The 16,153-nt window shown below is 46.7% G+C and overlaps 9 protein-coding genes across 9 annotated transcripts; 6 read left to right on the forward strand and 3 right to left on the reverse strand.

Moving 5' to 3' along the window:
- Positions 1-40: 40 nt before the first annotated feature.
- MGYG_01259 (HNRNP arginine N-methyltransferase) lies at positions 41-1,410 on the reverse strand (the record flags this gene model as incomplete). Its single annotated transcript, XM_003177128.1, has 6 exons — positions 41-519; positions 595-926; positions 986-1,095; positions 1,158-1,177; positions 1,254-1,267; positions 1,319-1,410. The coding sequence occupies 6 exons, from the start codon at positions 1,408-1,410 to the stop codon at positions 41-43; spliced, it is 1,047 nt and encodes a 348-aa protein (XP_003177176.1).
- A 389-nt stretch (positions 1,411-1,799) lies between these two features.
- MGYG_01260 (hypothetical protein) lies at positions 1,800-2,669 on the forward strand (the record flags this gene model as incomplete). Its single annotated transcript, XM_003177129.1, has 3 exons — positions 1,800-1,964; positions 2,022-2,250; positions 2,299-2,669. The coding sequence occupies 3 exons, from the start codon at positions 1,800-1,802 to the stop codon at positions 2,667-2,669; spliced, it is 765 nt and encodes a 254-aa protein (XP_003177177.1).
- Positions 2,670-3,181: 512 nt separating this feature from the next.
- Positions 3,182-4,417, forward strand: MGYG_01261 (PER1; the record flags this gene model as incomplete). Its single annotated transcript, XM_003177130.1, has 4 exons — positions 3,182-3,319; positions 3,381-3,423; positions 3,489-4,263; positions 4,363-4,417. 4 exons carry the CDS (start codon positions 3,182-3,184, stop codon positions 4,415-4,417), a joined length of 1,011 nt encoding a protein of 336 aa, XP_003177178.1.
- Positions 4,418-4,872: 455 nt separating this feature from the next.
- Positions 4,873-6,872, forward strand: MGYG_01262 (phosphoacetylglucosamine mutase; the record flags this gene model as incomplete). The annotated part of the gene is made up of 5 exons (XM_003177131.1): positions 4,873-4,965; positions 5,067-5,080; positions 5,147-5,291; positions 5,428-5,934; positions 6,000-6,872. 5 exons carry the CDS (start codon positions 4,873-4,875, stop codon positions 6,870-6,872), a joined length of 1,632 nt encoding a protein of 543 aa, XP_003177179.1.
- A 568-nt stretch (positions 6,873-7,440) lies between these two features.
- MGYG_01263 (ATP-dependent rRNA helicase RRP3) lies at positions 7,441-8,947 on the reverse strand (the record flags this gene model as incomplete). Its single annotated transcript, XM_003177132.1, has 2 exons — positions 7,441-8,537; positions 8,620-8,947. 2 exons carry the CDS (start codon positions 8,945-8,947, stop codon positions 7,441-7,443), a joined length of 1,425 nt encoding a protein of 474 aa, XP_003177180.1.
- Positions 8,948-9,202: 255 nt separating this feature from the next.
- MGYG_01264 (ribosome biogenesis protein SSF1) lies at positions 9,203-10,591 on the forward strand (the record flags this gene model as incomplete). Its single annotated transcript, XM_003177133.1, has 2 exons — positions 9,203-9,409; positions 9,470-10,591. 2 exons carry the CDS (start codon positions 9,203-9,205, stop codon positions 10,589-10,591), a joined length of 1,329 nt encoding a protein of 442 aa, XP_003177181.1.
- A 308-nt stretch (positions 10,592-10,899) lies between these two features.
- On the reverse strand, positions 10,900-11,740 carry MGYG_01265 (riboflavin synthase subunit alpha; the record flags this gene model as incomplete). Its single annotated transcript, XM_003177134.1, has 3 exons — positions 10,900-11,459; positions 11,525-11,647; positions 11,710-11,740. 3 exons carry the CDS (start codon positions 11,738-11,740, stop codon positions 10,900-10,902), a joined length of 714 nt encoding a protein of 237 aa, XP_003177182.1.
- A 350-nt stretch (positions 11,741-12,090) lies between these two features.
- Positions 12,091-13,762, forward strand: MGYG_01266 (formyl-coenzyme A transferase; the record flags this gene model as incomplete). Its single annotated transcript, XM_003177135.1, has 6 exons — positions 12,091-12,264; positions 12,363-12,394; positions 12,466-12,589; positions 12,643-13,147; positions 13,207-13,500; positions 13,551-13,762. 6 exons carry the CDS (start codon positions 12,091-12,093, stop codon positions 13,760-13,762), a joined length of 1,341 nt encoding a protein of 446 aa, XP_003177183.1.
- Positions 13,763-14,326: 564 nt separating this feature from the next.
- MGYG_01267 (hypothetical protein) lies at positions 14,327-15,922 on the forward strand (the record flags this gene model as incomplete). Its single annotated transcript, XM_003177136.1, has 1 exon — positions 14,327-15,922. The coding sequence occupies one exon, from the start codon at positions 14,327-14,329 to the stop codon at positions 15,920-15,922; it is 1,596 nt and encodes a 531-aa protein (XP_003177184.1).
- Positions 15,923-16,153: the final 231 nt, after the last annotated feature.

The raw sequence follows: 16,153 nt of genomic DNA on the forward strand, positions 1-16,153 counted from the left end.
TAACGAAAAATTAATGCGAGCATCGCAGAATTTCTTCTTTTCAGCACATTCTGTACTGGCAGAGACCCTGTGAGTTACGAGTCTCGTCCTTGGCATCAAACTCGAATCCTATGGTAATGTCGAGATCACGCTTGTTCTTCTGGTTTGGTCTATTTTCCAAAAATCCAGTAACTGATTCCTGGGCACGGATGGTGAGGACGTCACGGAGATAAAAGACGGTCTGCTTCCAGTGGGTGTACTTGGCATGTGGGCCCGTTGAGAAGTGGACAGGCTTGTGGCAGGCGGTGAAGTCGATATCGAACCAGGCGATCAGGGCGTGGATATAGTCGTCACGTCTTGCGGTAAGGGTGAAAGGAACTTTGAACGAGAGATCCGCGGTGGTGACGGTGTACAGGTCGAGAGTAATGATAGCGCAGGGGTCGCTGACCAGAGCTTTAAGCTCAACAGTATCAACAAGGGGCTCGGTGAGGGCAACATCCTTCATGGCAGAATAGTCGAAACCATAAACGTTATCCCAGACTAGTGAATGGGGTTAGTGCTTTGAAAGAGTGCAAAATAGTAAAAAAAAGTAAAAAAAAAATGAGAGAAACATACATCCGATCTTCTCTTCCTTGTAGTCACCGTCCTCAATGGCACCAAGATAGATGGTGGCCTTGTCGGGGAAGATCAGGCCATTGGGGTTGAGGTAGTTGTCTCTGGCATAAAGAACAGTGTCCAACATGGACTCGTAGAGAAGGAAATAACCCATCCACTCAGAAATGATAATATCAACCTTGGGGAAAGGGAGCTCTACCTCCTCCATCTTGCCCTGGAGAAGGGTAATCTTATCAGACATTCCGTTTGCCTCGACGATCTCGCGGGCCTTTCCAATGATGGAAGACATGTCGACACCGATAACATGCTTTGCGCCAGCCTTGACAGCAAACCTATTCACGCATTCTCATTAGTATTAGATTGGTAAGAGAAGATAAAAGATGGCACATACATGCTGAGAATACCGGTGCCACATCCAACATCCAAAACCACTTTATCCTTGAAAAGGTGTTTGCTGTTGTAGATAGCATCACGATATGAGCGAGTTCTCACTTCATCTTTCTATAGCAGTCACATATTAGTATGCATTCGCCCCATGCATTTTACTTCTTGTTCTAACTCACAAGCATCTCTTCGTGGATTCCTTCAATATATCACCACTGTTAGCTATGTTTACCAATTCCTCACTTCGTGCCAACTATTGGTGGGGTATTTATTACCATAATGATCATAACTATGGTCTAGTCAGCGATAACCCTAGATATAGAATTAAAAAAAGGCATACCTCGTGAAGTAGCGAACCTCAGCATGGTCCATTCCAACCATTCTCTCCGCACTGGAGGCAGAGAAGCCAGCATTATCTGCCGAAGTATCCATGGTTGCTATCAAAGAGGGGAATATATCTACCAAACGAACAGTATGAAAGAGCGACCCCAACAAGATTCCTTGGAGCAGGAAACGGCCTCGAGTATGAACTCGTCTGTAATGAAAGGATAAAATGCAGAGATTAATCCCACGGGTTGAAAATTTGAGCCTTTATCTTTCTTCTACCAAAGACTTTTTTTTGGTTTCTTTCTCCAAAAAAAAAAAAAAAAAATAGGACGGGAGATTTTCAAAGTTTGCAGCGTTTGCATTATCTCAAAGTTAAATATCATGTGATCAAAGATGACTAATTTTCCTATCGATAAGAACACGCGTCGCGTGAAAGGGAACTTCCTTTTTGAGCTCGATCACACCAGAGCTGCTGCAACGTCTTTTGTCAAGCAATGGAAAATACGTCCCATACTCTTGCAATTGGGAATCCGGGTGATGTAGACCCGTCTCATGAACAAGTTACGGCAATTGTCACTACTTTGCAGGATGCAAACATCTGCTGCTGCTTTGTCCATGACTATGCTCTTATCTACTACGGAGCCCGTCCGAATGCGCGTGTACTGTACCATTTTTATATAGGCTACAGGCGCAGGCACTGATTTTATTTATATTAGGACCGAGTGCTCTGCGTCCCAGACTCTCAGTTAGAAAAGGCCGTTGAGATCTTCACATCCAACTGTCATACACTAGAGCCATGCGCTCCGTTCCCACTCCGCCGTCGGGGATCTCTTGATCACAAATACTCTCGATTTAAAGCCATCGGTCGAACAGATTTTTGGTTGATATTACCGGCAAGCTACTGCCACATTGCATGCGAGCCTGACAACATCGAATGGAGCCAAGGTTAGGCTCCACGTTCCGTCGTGGTACACCACATACTAAGTTTCATAGGCCGACTGCCCTACCCAAAGCTTCATATTTACGCGCAGAGCCTTGTTGATACAATGAATAAGATAGATTTGGCAGCCTTAGTTGATGGCATGGACCTTACTGAAGAATGGGGAATAGAACATCTTGAGCTGGATGGTAATACTGACACAGATTGGCGGAAGAATATGATGAAACGTTTTGGGGATAATTCATTAACGGCTGATTCCACGTCCACTCTTTGTCGGCCTGTCTCTCGACTGGAGCTATGGAAGGAATATGTCTCCAGTAAGGAAAGCCGTATGCGCTGGATCCATTCTCCCGAGTATTACTCTACCCGGTTTCGTCTACGCGACTCTAAGGACCCCCGAACACGACGCGGGCTGGGAATATAATGATGATAATTTTGAGTCCCCGATGGCCTACATTGAGCATGCTAGAGACGACCTCAAGTAATGAAGCCAATATTTCTGGAATTCCCGTAGTAAATGTTCGAGCGAGAGTGGGTTTTATCATCTTCGCCCATATTAGAATCTACAAGAAGGCACTAGAGCCGTAGCTAATCTGAGTACCTAAACGGTTCGTGATAGTGGTAGCTAGGGATATTTTGGTTTACTTTTGACAAGTAACTGGGCTTGCAAATGTATGTTACTACGGAGTACAGAGTACATTGCCTTTAGTATTCCACAACTCCTGCATTTCTTGAGGGGAGTAACCTATCAAGCTAGCTGTTTCTTGTGTTGATCGGTTCTGCCTGGTCTGGATAACTCTGCAGCGGCTCCCAAAAAAGGGGCTTTCTTAGCTCGCTAGCTGATAAGAAGTTACGTAGCTACCCAGTTTGCTGCCAAGGAGGATCACCTTCTGACTATCAACAAGTGCGAGAGCCTCCCTACCCTCAGCGTCAACAATGAAACCCAGCGGGATACCCTTCTCTCGATGGATTCTGGTTCTCTGCGTCTGGATAGCCCTAGCCGATACCTCCCTGGCATCGCTTGGTGACAGACTGCCGGAATTTAAGGACTGCCTCGAGGTAGAAGCTATTCCTGTCAGCTTCAAGGCTTGAGACGAGAAACGCTATGGCTGACCTGTTGTTTTGAATGAGATAGAGCTGCAAGAAAGAGCACTGCGAGACAGGGCAGACTTCTCTCCGTAAGATATCGCCCGGCCTCTCTGTTTCTCGATTTCCTGGATGCTAACGGATCAAGCTTGAGCAGCGATACATCTTCGGCTCCTGCTCTGGGACTGCCCTTCAAACTGCGATTACTCCTGTCAACATGTTGTAACCGACCAGCGGCTGGCCAGAGATCCTCCAATGCTTGAACCTATTGTCCAATATCACGGAAAATGGCCGTTCCACCGAGTCATGGGCATTCAGGAACTCTTCTCGACCCTGTTCTCCCTTTTCAACTACCTCGCCCACTACCGCGGTATACAACAGGTGAAAAAACGCATTCCTCAGACTTACCCGCTACGAAAATACTACATCTGGTTCGGCTACATTGGGCTGGCAAGCTGGACGTTCAGCATGATTTTCCACACGAGGGACTTTCCCCTAACAGAAAAACTTGACTATTTCGCGGCAGGGGCTAGCGTGTTGTACGGTTTATATCTGGCTGTCGTAAGGATATTTCGCCTGGACAAGCTCCGGCCACACTACAAGCCGTCGCTTTTACGAGGATGGACGCTCTTTTGCGCGATACTGTATACCATGCACGTCTCGTACCTCAGCTTTTGGTCCTGGGACTACACGTACAATATGGCTGCCAACGTCGCTGTGGGAATCATCCAGAATTTGATGTGGACTGCCTTTAGCTTCAAGCAATATAAACGATACACGAAGTCTTGGACGGCATGGCCAAGTATGATCGTTGGATGGGTGATTTTGGCTATGAGCCTTGAGCTCCTGGACTTCCCTCCGATTGGCGGGCTAATCGATGCCCACAGCTTATGGCATTTAGGCACAGTTATCCCCGCCATATGGTGGTATGCGTACGTTCCCCTTATCCTCCCCCCCCTCCCCCCCGGTTATTTCTCCTTATCTTTCCTTATCTTCCTCTTTTTACTGACTATAGTGGCCTTTTCGTACAGCTTTCTTATCCGGGACGCAGAGTTTGACATGGCCGGGGAACGCCTGCGCGCTTAATATCATCTATATAGATATAATCTACCAGAGATATCAATACATCATCTACTCTACGTATCTACCTACAGCTATACATCTTTCTATCTCCCTCTAGCAAACGGCTGAGACATAAAAATCCACCTGATAGACGGCCCGCCCACTCAACGTTGGGCTGTCCACAGCCACTGGCACAAGCCATAACTGTATTAATCCCTATCTGCATGCATCCCGTACTTTGCTGTCTCCAATTGCAGCTCGACCTGCAACATGTGAAGCTTTTGTGCTACTGCGGCCAATGATGCAAACAGCGCAAACACTCCCCACGCTCAGCTGATTTTCCTCTTCTTTTCCCCCTCGCTTTTTCTCCCCGCCGAGAGATAAATAGACGAGGAAGCAAGCTCGGATCAGACAGCAACAGACAACCACACTCACTCGCTTACTCGACTTGCTGCAGAAGATAGAAGAAGACACCGTCAATGGCTTCCACAGAGCTTCAGCAGGCCATCAACAAGGCCGCCTCGGCCTACACCAAACCTGAAGGGAAGGTCTTCGAATATGGAACCGCTGGAGTAAGTCTCGCAGGCCCCCATGTCCATGAAGTTACCGTATATACATCAGGAAATAAAAGCGTTTCTTTGGGCTAATTCAAGCTGTTCTGCTCTGAATGTAGTTCCGTATGAAATCGTAAGGGGCAGAGAGTACACTATCCTACGCCGTACATCCTGGAGTCTAACGGATGGTTGTCACTAGAGAGCTCCTCAACACCGTCGTTTTTGCCATGGGACTATTGGCTGGTCTACGCTCGAGGAAGCTCAACGGACAATATATTGGTGTGATGATTACAGCCAGCCATAACCCGGCTGAAGACAATGGAGTTAAGCTGGTTGATCCAATGGTACGTGTGGTTCAGCTATCCACCACGACCAGCAGCGGCTAATACAAGCGACTATCAATAGGGCGAGATGTTGGAGGTAGGAGAATCCCTGAAACCCAGAGGGGGGAACTATTGACTTATCTCCCTTTTTTATCAGGCAGAATGGGAGGTCTTTGCTACCAGATTGGCAAACGCCCCTCTAGAAACCCTTGGAGAGGAATATGCGAAACTCGTTGACGAGATCGAAATTAAAATGGACAACCCTGCGCGTGTTGTCTTTGCCAGGGATACCCGGGCTTCTGGAGCTAGACTTGCTACTGCTCTCAGTGCAGCTATGACTGCCTCAGAAGTCGAGGCGACTGATTTTAAGTACATGACTACTCCTCAACTACACTACATCGTTCGTTGCAAGAACACCCTGGGAACTCCCTACGAGTATGGAGAACCCACCGAGAAGGGTTACTACGAGAAGCTCAGCGCAGCATTCAAGAAGGTTATGAACGGACGCACCACCACCGGTTCCGTCACTGTTGACTGCGCCAATGGTGTTGGTGGCCCGAAGCTTGATGAGCTTGTCAAGTTTCTGCCCTCCGCTAAGGATGGTGGATTGGATATCAATGTTATCAACGATGACGTGATCAACCCTGACAGACTGAATTTCGAGGTATTCACGATATAGCCCCTTTACACATGATGTGAGTAAACAATTATTAACGCAGGTGAAATTAGTGCGGAGCCGACTACGTGAAAACGAAGCAACGTGCTCCACCTTCATCCAAGGCCGTCGCACAAGACAGATGTGCCTCACTGGACGGTGATGCTGACCGATTAGTGTACTATTATATGGATGCCAGTGGTGTCTTCAGGCTCCTTGACGGTGACCGTATCGCTACTCTTGCTGCTTCCTTCATTGGTGAGCTTGCAAAGAACGCTGGAGTCGCCAACAAGATCAAGATTGGCGTAGTCCAAACCGCCTACGCCAACGGTTCTAGTACCGAGTACATTGAAAAGGTCCTTAAGCTCCCGGTCGTCTGCACACCCACTGGTGTCAAACATCTCCATCACGCTGCCATGAGATTCGATGTCGGTGTCTACTTCGAAGCCAACGGCCACGGAACTATCACCTTCTCTGAAAATGCCCTCAAGACCATCAAGACCGCCGAGCCTCAGTCTCCGGCCCAGAAATACGCCTTGGAGAGTCTTGTTGCTTTGACTGATCTCATTAACCAGGCGGTTGGAGATGCTCTATCAGACATGCTTTTGGTCGAAGTCATCCTTGCCCACAAGGGCTGGACCCTGAAGGAATGGGTCGCAACCTACACCGATCTACCCAACAAGTTGGTTAGAATCGAGGTCCCAGACCGTTCTATCTTCAAGACCTACGATGCTGAACGGAAACTTCAATCCCCTGCCGGTATCCAACAGCGTATTGATGATCTCCAATCCCGTTACAATAAGGGTAGAAGCTTTGCTCGTGCCAGTGGAACAGAGGACGCAGTTCGCGTATATGCTGAAGCAGCTACTCGGTCAGAGACTGATGATCTCGCTAACAGGGTTGCTGCTGTTGTCCTGGAAGCTGGCAAAGCCGCTGCCGGGCAGTAATCATTTGCTTTCTTTAAGTGCCTGAAGAATGCTAAGTACGGTTTGTAATCACGACCTTTTATTTCATAAGATGTTTTCCCCTCCTACCCCCCAAAAAGGATAATATAAAATTATACAATATTTATTGATACGGCTTTGCTGAGTTTTTGACAAGACAAGAAGAATACATTTCTTTTAGTTTTTGTCATTCTAATGCTTGTTGATGGAACAACGTTCGGCTCCTTAGCTATCTAACCTCCTGTTCCCAATATGGTTGCCAACTTGGCTTCCGTGGGTATAGGGATTGGCTCTTGTCCGGAAGTAAAAAAGGCCTTCTAAACCGGTCTTTGTTTTGCTATTCCCTGCCGGGCAAAGCCTGGGCTGGGTATTCTGGCCTTCTTCTTTTTCTCTTTCCTAGAAAAACATTTATATTGATACAGATTTACATCAAAGAGCTGTTATGACTTCACAAACATACTATATTCATTTCAAATGTATATTGAATGACCCCATAAGACCGCGAAAAATACGACTTACCATGCAAAGGTGTAGAAGTTGCAACATGAAAAGAAGCATTTAATCTTATTGGTCATTTCTCCTCTCGATCCATGTCATCTCTCCCCCTCTTGGAATCCCCTTTTCGGCGGCCCCGAAGCGTCGCACCCTTCGTCCCTCGTTTCTCATGGAGATCTTTCATCTCCGTCACTGCCAGTCGCTGGGCATCCCCTACCCTATCACTCAACACCATCACTTCCTCCTTCTCCGTCTTGTGCTCCGGCAGTTGCTTGCCCAACGCAGCTTCGATTCGCTGCCATATCTCGACTTCGTATTGCGTCACGACGCTAATTGCTCGTCCACTCTTGCCTGCACGAGCGGTACGACCAACACGATGAATGTATGTCTTGCTGTCAGAAGGTAGATCAAAATTCAACACCAGGTCGACAGCGGGAATATCAAGGCCTCGCGCTGCAACATCAGTAGCTACCAGGATATCTCGGCTTCCAGACCTGAATTTGCCGAGGGCTCCAAGACGAGCTGACTGGGATAATTGACCGTGAAGAGGGATGGCGCCGAATCCCAGTGCACGCAGGAGGATGGAAAGACGTTGTGTTTCGTTGACGGTTCGAGTGAAAATTATGGTAGTTTGCCCAGGGAATTCGTTTAGTATGTGCACAAGGTAGATGTCCTTGTACTTGTGAGGGATAAAGATGTATGATTGCAGAAGTGTTGAGACTGTTTGGTACTTGTTGGAAGATATAGAAACTCGAAGGGGGTTTGAAAGCGAGGCGCGCTGCAAAGACTCGACTTTGGAGCTCAGGGTAGCGGAGAACAGGTACGTTCGACGTTCGCGTGGAAGTACTTTTAATATCTTATCCAAAACAGGGCCAAAATCCAAGTCGAGTAGTCGATCCGCTTCGTCCATTACTAGGTACTTCAAATTGCGCAGCGAGAACCCTTTGGTATTCTCCAGGTGGTCAAGGAGTCTTCCAGGCGTCGCAACGATAATATGCGGCTTTTTCCCGAGAGATATTGATTGTGATATCATATCCATTCCTCCCACTATGACGGCGCATCTGACAGAAATAAGAGATCCCAAGGCTTCGAATGATTCTGATATCTGTACCGCCAATTCACGAGTGGGTGCTAGAACAAGCCCAAAATAAGGTTGTGGCTTTTCCATAAGAGCTGTCAACGGTAGAAAGGATACTTGGTTAGCCTGCTGCAGCTTTGTGTAGTATAAATCAATTCTACAACGAAGTTTGCCTACCTTGGAGAATCGGCAATGCGAAAGCCGCAGTCTTTCCACTTCCCGTCTCAGCCAACCCCACCAAATCTCTCCCCTGTAGTGCCAAAGGTATAGATTCAGCTTGAATCGGAGTTGGGGCTTTATATCCTAGCGACGTACAAGCGTCACATAATGAGTCGATTATCCCCAAGTCCTTGAAGGTCTTGGGCACTTTTGTGTCTGCTGTTTCGTCGCTGCCCTCTTCTAGAGCTTCCTGTTCGAGCTCTGAGCCTGAAGACGCATCATCCGGGGCGGGCTTTGAGGACGTATGGGATAGCTTCCGTCGTTTAACATTCTTTACTGACGACATCTTTGCAATTGTCTCTTAGGTATTACCAAATAAATCGAGATATTTAAAATATTTACGCTTCTGTGTTTGATTTTCTATCAGATAAAAAAAATAAGGTTTCCAGAAATATTTTTTTGACTTTCGGAGTTCGCCAAATAAATGATCCGATATCAAGATAAAAAAAGTTCAAATAAAGAATGCATTTCGATCTCCAAGTATTCAGATCGATTTGGTAACTTTGTTGTGGCTTTAGCTTCAGGGAAAATTTTCTAAAATATGGCAAAAAGACGTGTTAAGAAGCGGACCCATGTCCCTCCGGGGAAGGCTCAAGCTCCGAGTACTAAGAATGGAGCTGCTTCAATGAACAGGTCCCCCAAGAGCATGGTAATTCGAATTGGCGCAGGGCAAATTGGTTCTAGTATGAGTCAATTGGCAAAGGATGTCCGATCAATGATGGAGCCAGACACCGCAAGCCGTTTGAAGGTATGTCCATTCTTTTTTCAAGAAGTATTTTTTACTCTAGTGTGCTAATAGCTTCGGTAGGAGCGAACGAAAAACAAACTAAAAGATTACACCGTTATGACCGGCCCTCTAGGAGTTACTCATTTACTATTATTTTCTAAATCAAGCAATGGAAATTCAAATCTTCGGATTGCTCTCACACCCCGCGGCCCCACGCTAAATTTCAGGATTGAGAATTACTCTCTGTGCAAAGATGTTATAAAGGCATTGAAGCGTCCGAGAGGCTTGGGAAAGAGCCACACAACTCCTCCGCTCTTGGTTATGAACAATTTTATGTCTTCAAAAGAGGGGGAAGCCTCGGAAAAGATTCCAAAGCATTTAGAGTCCCTGGTCACCACAGTTTTCCAGTCCCTCTTCCCTCCAATTTCGCCTCAAACAACACCCCTTGCCTCAATTCGTCGTATCATGTTGCTCGACAGAGACTTATCATCAAAGACAGGAGAAGACGAATCTTTTACGGTGAATCTACGACATTATGCGATCACAACAAAACGAATCGACTTATCAAAGAGAATAAGACGACTTAACCCGAAGGAATTTCGCGGTAAAGAGAAGGACAAAACCGTTCCAAACCTGGGCAAATTGAATGATGTTGCAGATTATTTGCTGAGTGCCGGTGGTGATGCTGGTTTTACGTCCGCAAGCGAGACAGAAATTGAAACAGATGCGGAGGTAGAGGTATTAGAATCCGCGACTAGAAAAGTGTTGAACAAAAAGGAGCTTCAGCGAGCCAAAGAAGCTGGGTCCAAATCAGCTCGCGGCTCCGGATCAAATGTTGAGAAAAGAGCAGTGAAGTTAGTTGAACTCGGACCTCGCATGAAATTGAAGCTGATGAAGGTGGAGGAGGGACTCTGCGGTGGAAGAGTTATGTGGCATGATTATGTGACCAAGTCCAAGGAAGAGGCCCAGAAACTGGATGCATCTTGGGAGAAGAAACGCAAAGAAAAGGAGCTCAGGAGGAAGATACAGAAGGAAAATGTTGAAAGAAAGAAAGCCCTGAAGGCAAAGGCACCGCGCGAGGGCGAAGATAATGAAGATGATTCTGATGAAGTTGATGAAGATAATTGGGACAGCGATGATTTCATCCACGAGGAAGAGGATGAGGACGAGGAGATGGGTGAAGCAGAGGAAGAGGAAGCTTAAGCGGCGCTATTGTGTTGAAAGACTTGCATACTCTCATTTATCTATTGCCGAGGATACCCCTTTGTACATATTATTGGCATGTTTTCAAAAGTGACAGAATTCCAGCATGCGTAATGATCAACACTATGTTGGACATTTGTTATTTTCCCCTGGATTACAAAGTGGGTTGAATCTCTCACTACTGCGGGAATTACAGCCCTGATCATGGCCCCCTATATAATAACTAGCTGAGGTGAGGAATAATTAGAAACTACCGTTTTTATTGTATTGAAAACCCATACAACCATTCCTCTAGCTTAGGCTCGTCATCAAATCTTCCCCATGCTCTGAAGCTTCTTTTCCACAAGTCGGTCCACCATCTTTTCTAGAGCGGCTGAATCCCCGCTAGTCTGGCCCTCAAAGTAGCCTTGTACGGTCTTCTCGACGTACTTGCCAACCAGATCAATTTCGACATTAATGCTGTCACCCGGCTTCTTCTTTGAGGTGACAACCTTTTCTTGTGTATAAGCAATTAACATGACTTCCCACCAGCCATCCTCACCATCTTTGACCTTAGTGATCGTCAAGCTCGCACCATCAAGAGCAATGAATCCCTTCTCCACAACGTATCTTAATAAACTCCTGTCTCTGGGTTGCATTCTCAGCACAAGAGAATTGCCATCTGGTGTGACGGAGAGGAGTTCCGCGGTGGTATCTACATGGCCTTGGACAAAGTGACCGCCCATCCGTGTCGTGGCTAGCACAGATCTTTCAAGGTTGACGGGTGATCCGGCCTTGAGAGAACCAAGGTTTGTTCGTCGTAGTGTCTCGGGAGCAACCCCGACTTTGAATGAAGACTTATCAAAAGCTGTCACAGTTAGGCAAGTCCCTGTGCATTGCCGTTAGTTTCTGGTAGATTTCACATTCACGGTTTATATCAATAACAGAACGAACCATTGACACATATGCTATCCCCTAGCTTTGTGTCCGTAAGTATTTCTTCACAATCCGAAATTGTCAAGGATGTCCCGCCCCCGCCCGTGGAAGAGTCATCTTGGGGATCAAGGGCCGTGACGGCTTAGCGTTATCTGTTAATATTGTATATGGCCAACGGACGGGAAAACAAAGCTGAAACTTACTGCCAACCTTCTCTACTAGACCGGTAAACATGATTGAGCAAGTATTATAAGCAGCTTGTCTGGCGGTTCAGCAAGACAACATCGCTGCGCGTAACTCTGATTAACTATGTAGTTGGATTAGTCATCCAATTAGTGCCCAATGGACGTTTTAGCCTCGTGTCTAGCTGCTGATATAAGCATATCGGAGAGCCGAGGCCGCAGTTCGGAAGTCGGGCCGCGCTTGCACCTTTCCTGCCACTCTCGGCACTTGAACAGCCGCATCACCTTGTTTTACCGCCAGTGTTAATTGCTCGTCTTTATTCAAGCCCGAGTTGGATAGCGATCAACTCAAAGAGCTACATCAATGAAAGAATTGTGAATATAGTAATTTTTGGGAGGAAAATGAATTCCTACCGTATTGTAGGGCGCCTTGTCAAGACCAACAAGCTCTCAAGGTTCACCAATAGCAAAGCTTTCGCAGCAACATGCAAGCGCTTTTCGACAGCCGCTCCTTCGGCGGACACGCTCCCACTGGCCGGCATTCGAGTTTTGGATATGACTAGGGTTCTCGCCGGAGTGAGTTGAAGCTTACATTTTCCATTTCATACGTTAAAATCTAATACGTTCAGGTCGTGTTTGGGCTGAACATTGGACTAACAGCGGTGTAAATATAGCCTTACTGTACTCAAATACTCGGCGATTTAGGGTGAGTTTTGATGTCTAATATCGGGATGTTAATTTCAGGCCGTATTAACAATATTCTGTCTAATCGAATAGGGCGGAAGTGGTCAAGATTGAGCACCCCACACGAGGAGATGATACACGAGCATGGGGTCCTCCGTATGCCAAATACAAAGACGATACCACGGAAGGCCCAGGAGAAAGTGCTTATTACTTAGGTGTAAGCTGTGTCTGAACCACTGCTATAATATCTTGGTTTCTAACTCAGGGCAGGTCAACCGAAACAAGAAGTCTGTTGGGTTATCGTTTGCGCACGAATCCGGTATCGAGATTCTCCATAAGCTTGCAAAGGAGAGCGATGTGTTTGTGGAGAATTATATACCCGGGTCTTTGAAGAAATATAAGATGGATTATGAATCACTCCGAGCCATAAACCCAAGATTAATCTACGCTAGCATCACTGGCTATGGGCAAACAGGACCATACAGCAAGCGGGCTGGTTATGATGTGATGGTTGAGGCCGAGATGGGATTGATGCATATCACCGGATCAAGAGATGGGCCACCAGTTAAGGTTGGAGTTGCCGTGACCGACTTAACCACAGGTCTTTACACGTCGAACGCAATCATGGCCGCACTCATAGCTCGTGGTAGAACTGGGAAAGGCCAACACATTGATGCTTGCTTGAGTGACTGTCAAATAGCGACACTTGCAAATCTTGCAAGCTCGGCACTTATTAGCGGGGAGAAAGACTCTGGACGATGGGGGACAGCTCATCGTAAGTTGGATCCAAAGAAGAGTTAGCTCGTGTTTATAAACTGCTAACATAGCCTGCAGCTTCGATCGTTCCCTATCGAAGCTTTAAAACGAAAGACGGCGATATTCTTCTTGGTGGAGGGAATGACAGGCTATTTGGTGTCCTTTGTGACAGACTAGGTCACCCGGAGTGGAAGACTGACGAACGTTTTATCACGAATGCTCTTCGTGTCAAGAATCGGGAGATCATCGACAAACTCATTGAGGACCTTACTGAGCAACGGACGACTCAAGAATGGTTGGAGGTTATGGAAGGCAGTGGTATGCCGTATGCGGCTGTAAATGATATCCAGGGCGCTCTAAACCATTCGCATGGTAAGTTGCCTCCAATTATATGCTTTATAGCTATTCTAACGCATGCCTAGTACTTGCTCGAGGAATGGTACAGGAGATTGACCACCCGAACTGCGGACCTATCAAACTCGTGAATACCCCAGTCAAATATTCCCATGCCACCCCAGGCATACGGACACCGCCTCCAACGCTTGGGCAACACACTGACGAGATTTTGAGCAATATCATGGGCTATGACAAAGGGAAAATAGCCCAGCTGAAGGCGGACGGGATTGTTTCCTAGATTGTTCATATAATTATACCCTTTTTCGGTTTTTTAGGGGGCTTAAATTCTACTTAAAATATACAATATATATAGACATATAGCTTAGACTCACTTAACCAACAGCCCATAACTTACTACTTGGGTGGGACTATTGGATCTCCCAACTCCTGTTCCTTTGCCTGTTGTCTTTCTCCCTGTTTGCCCCTTAGATTTCTCCGTTCACGTGACAACACGAGTCCGGGCTGGCCTCCCAATTTGTCCTCCCAAGTCAAATTTGCCTTGGAGTGACATGAGGATTCTCCATTTCCATGTTATGCATTATACTAAGCAAGAGAGGGGACATATTTCAGCAGTTGACCTGTTTTTATATTGGTTCTCAGTGATTCATCCGCTGCAGGTTATTTAGTGCACGGGTTACAAACTTTTCCTTTTTCATTCCCCAACCTCGAGCCACAGTTAACTACTACCCTCGAAGGCACGAATACATATCAGCACAACTGGTCTATAATTTCTGGTAATCTGAATGAAACTTCATCGGGTTTGACCAGGCTCTGCATATCATCCTGCCCATAATATACTGCCATGGGTTCGAATACCGAATTCGCTACTATGCCCCCGCCACCCATGGCACGTTTTACGACAGATACCAATCCAGGCATGATCAATGAGGCGCAAAATACACAGATATTAGATATGTCGGCAGAGGGTGTTACATTTCCACGGGAAGGACTGGATAGCAATGTCTCCATACCGTCTATGACCTATGCATCCAGTTCAAGTGAACTATCGTCGGTATCCTCAATATCTACACACGAGGGCTTCAGCTCAACGATGATCGCAACCGGGGATACATCAAATATTAACTCAAAAGGGTTTAATCTAACGCCAGCTAAACCTGAACTCCCGTTGAAATATTCAACTCCTCTCGCGGGTTGGAGAAATATCGCACCCGCTCCGCCTCCTTCAACCGCGCTGCCACCCTCTACGGCGGCCATTGCTTCAGCTGCTACGGTGGGGGATCATACGGGCACGGGGGGATCTACAGTACCCCTTGTGTCAACACCAAAAGCGAGTCCCTCTAAACCAGCCCCACGACGCCGTAGAACAGCTGGAGGTGCGAAGCCACGAACTTCTCGAAAATCTGGCAGATATGGCGAGCGTAATGACGACGAGGGTGTCATTAAAGCGGAGGATACGGACTCTGATGAGTCTTCTGATGCTCAGCTAACAACTACACAGACAAAATCAGGCCGCCAGATCCACCGGCCAACTATGTTCACCACCGAGCAGGTCCAGAAAAAATCTGCTAGTCCAGATGCAAATCATCAACAGCCTCCACGGAAACGGAGAAGAGTGTACCGCAAAGGCAAAGAAGTTAATGTGGTATGCCTTCGATGTGATAGAGGGCATAGTCCGAGGTGTAATGCTATTGTGTTCTGTGACGATTGCAATGCACCTTGGCATCAATTTTGTCATGATCCGCCAATCGGGGACGACGTTATCTCTGTGAAGAATAAGGAGTGGTTTTGCGGAGAATGTCGACCCATCGACACGTCTCTTAACCAAACTCTCAAACAAAATGGACAAATTCACCATCAAAACGATTTGCGCTCATCGGCCTCGCCCTCTATGCAAGCAAGTGGGCCACAAACCCCTACATTACTTGGAGGCTCGCAATTTACTCGGGTAGAGAGGAAGAATTATCTTTCTAGTTTATCTCATGCTGCCCTGGTTAATCTACTGGTCAATATATCCGACACAAGACCAGATATCCCTATATTCCCCGCAAACCTGAATGAACTCAACACATCATCTTTTAGCTCCACTGCCTCAACAATATCGTCCTCAGTCGCTCCAAACGGGTCTACTGGGAGTTCGCAACAACGTAAAATATCAGGACAGCCTGCAACGTCAACTCCACCATCATCGAAACGGCCGTCCGAAAGCGTTCCCGCTAGCACAACCAATGGTAATGGTGAGAATAGCGATGTGGAGGAAGTAGAAGAACACCGTTTATATCCAAGACCAGGCAATGGTTTCCGACTCCCGCCTGATTCCGAAGATATAGACATGCTTCTTGAGGACCCCTCTAGCACGACTTTCAGTCATGCACTTCATGGGCCGGCAAAAGCGATGGCGGAAACTAGCCACTTACAAATTGTTGATGGGATAGCTTAGTTGTTTTCACTTGCCGTGATGGTACATTGTATTTTATCTTAGCATTATTCATACCATGGTAGATGTCACGCAGTAGACTTAGTTTTGAGTGATATGGCACTTCGCCCTTGATAACCTATGTATATATTCTACGAATGCGAAGGGTCGAAGGGTCGAAGCAGATAGATGTAATTCTGGACAACGAAAGTCAACGCATACTTTGCATTAGAAATGAACAAGGATCAATCACGA

This window comes from Nannizzia gypsea, genomic scaffold (assembly GCF_000150975.2).
Source record: "Nannizzia gypsea CBS 118893 supercont1.1 genomic scaffold, whole genome shotgun sequence".
Classification (NCBI taxonomy): Eukaryota; Fungi; Ascomycota; class Eurotiomycetes; order Onygenales; family Arthrodermataceae; genus Nannizzia; species Nannizzia gypsea.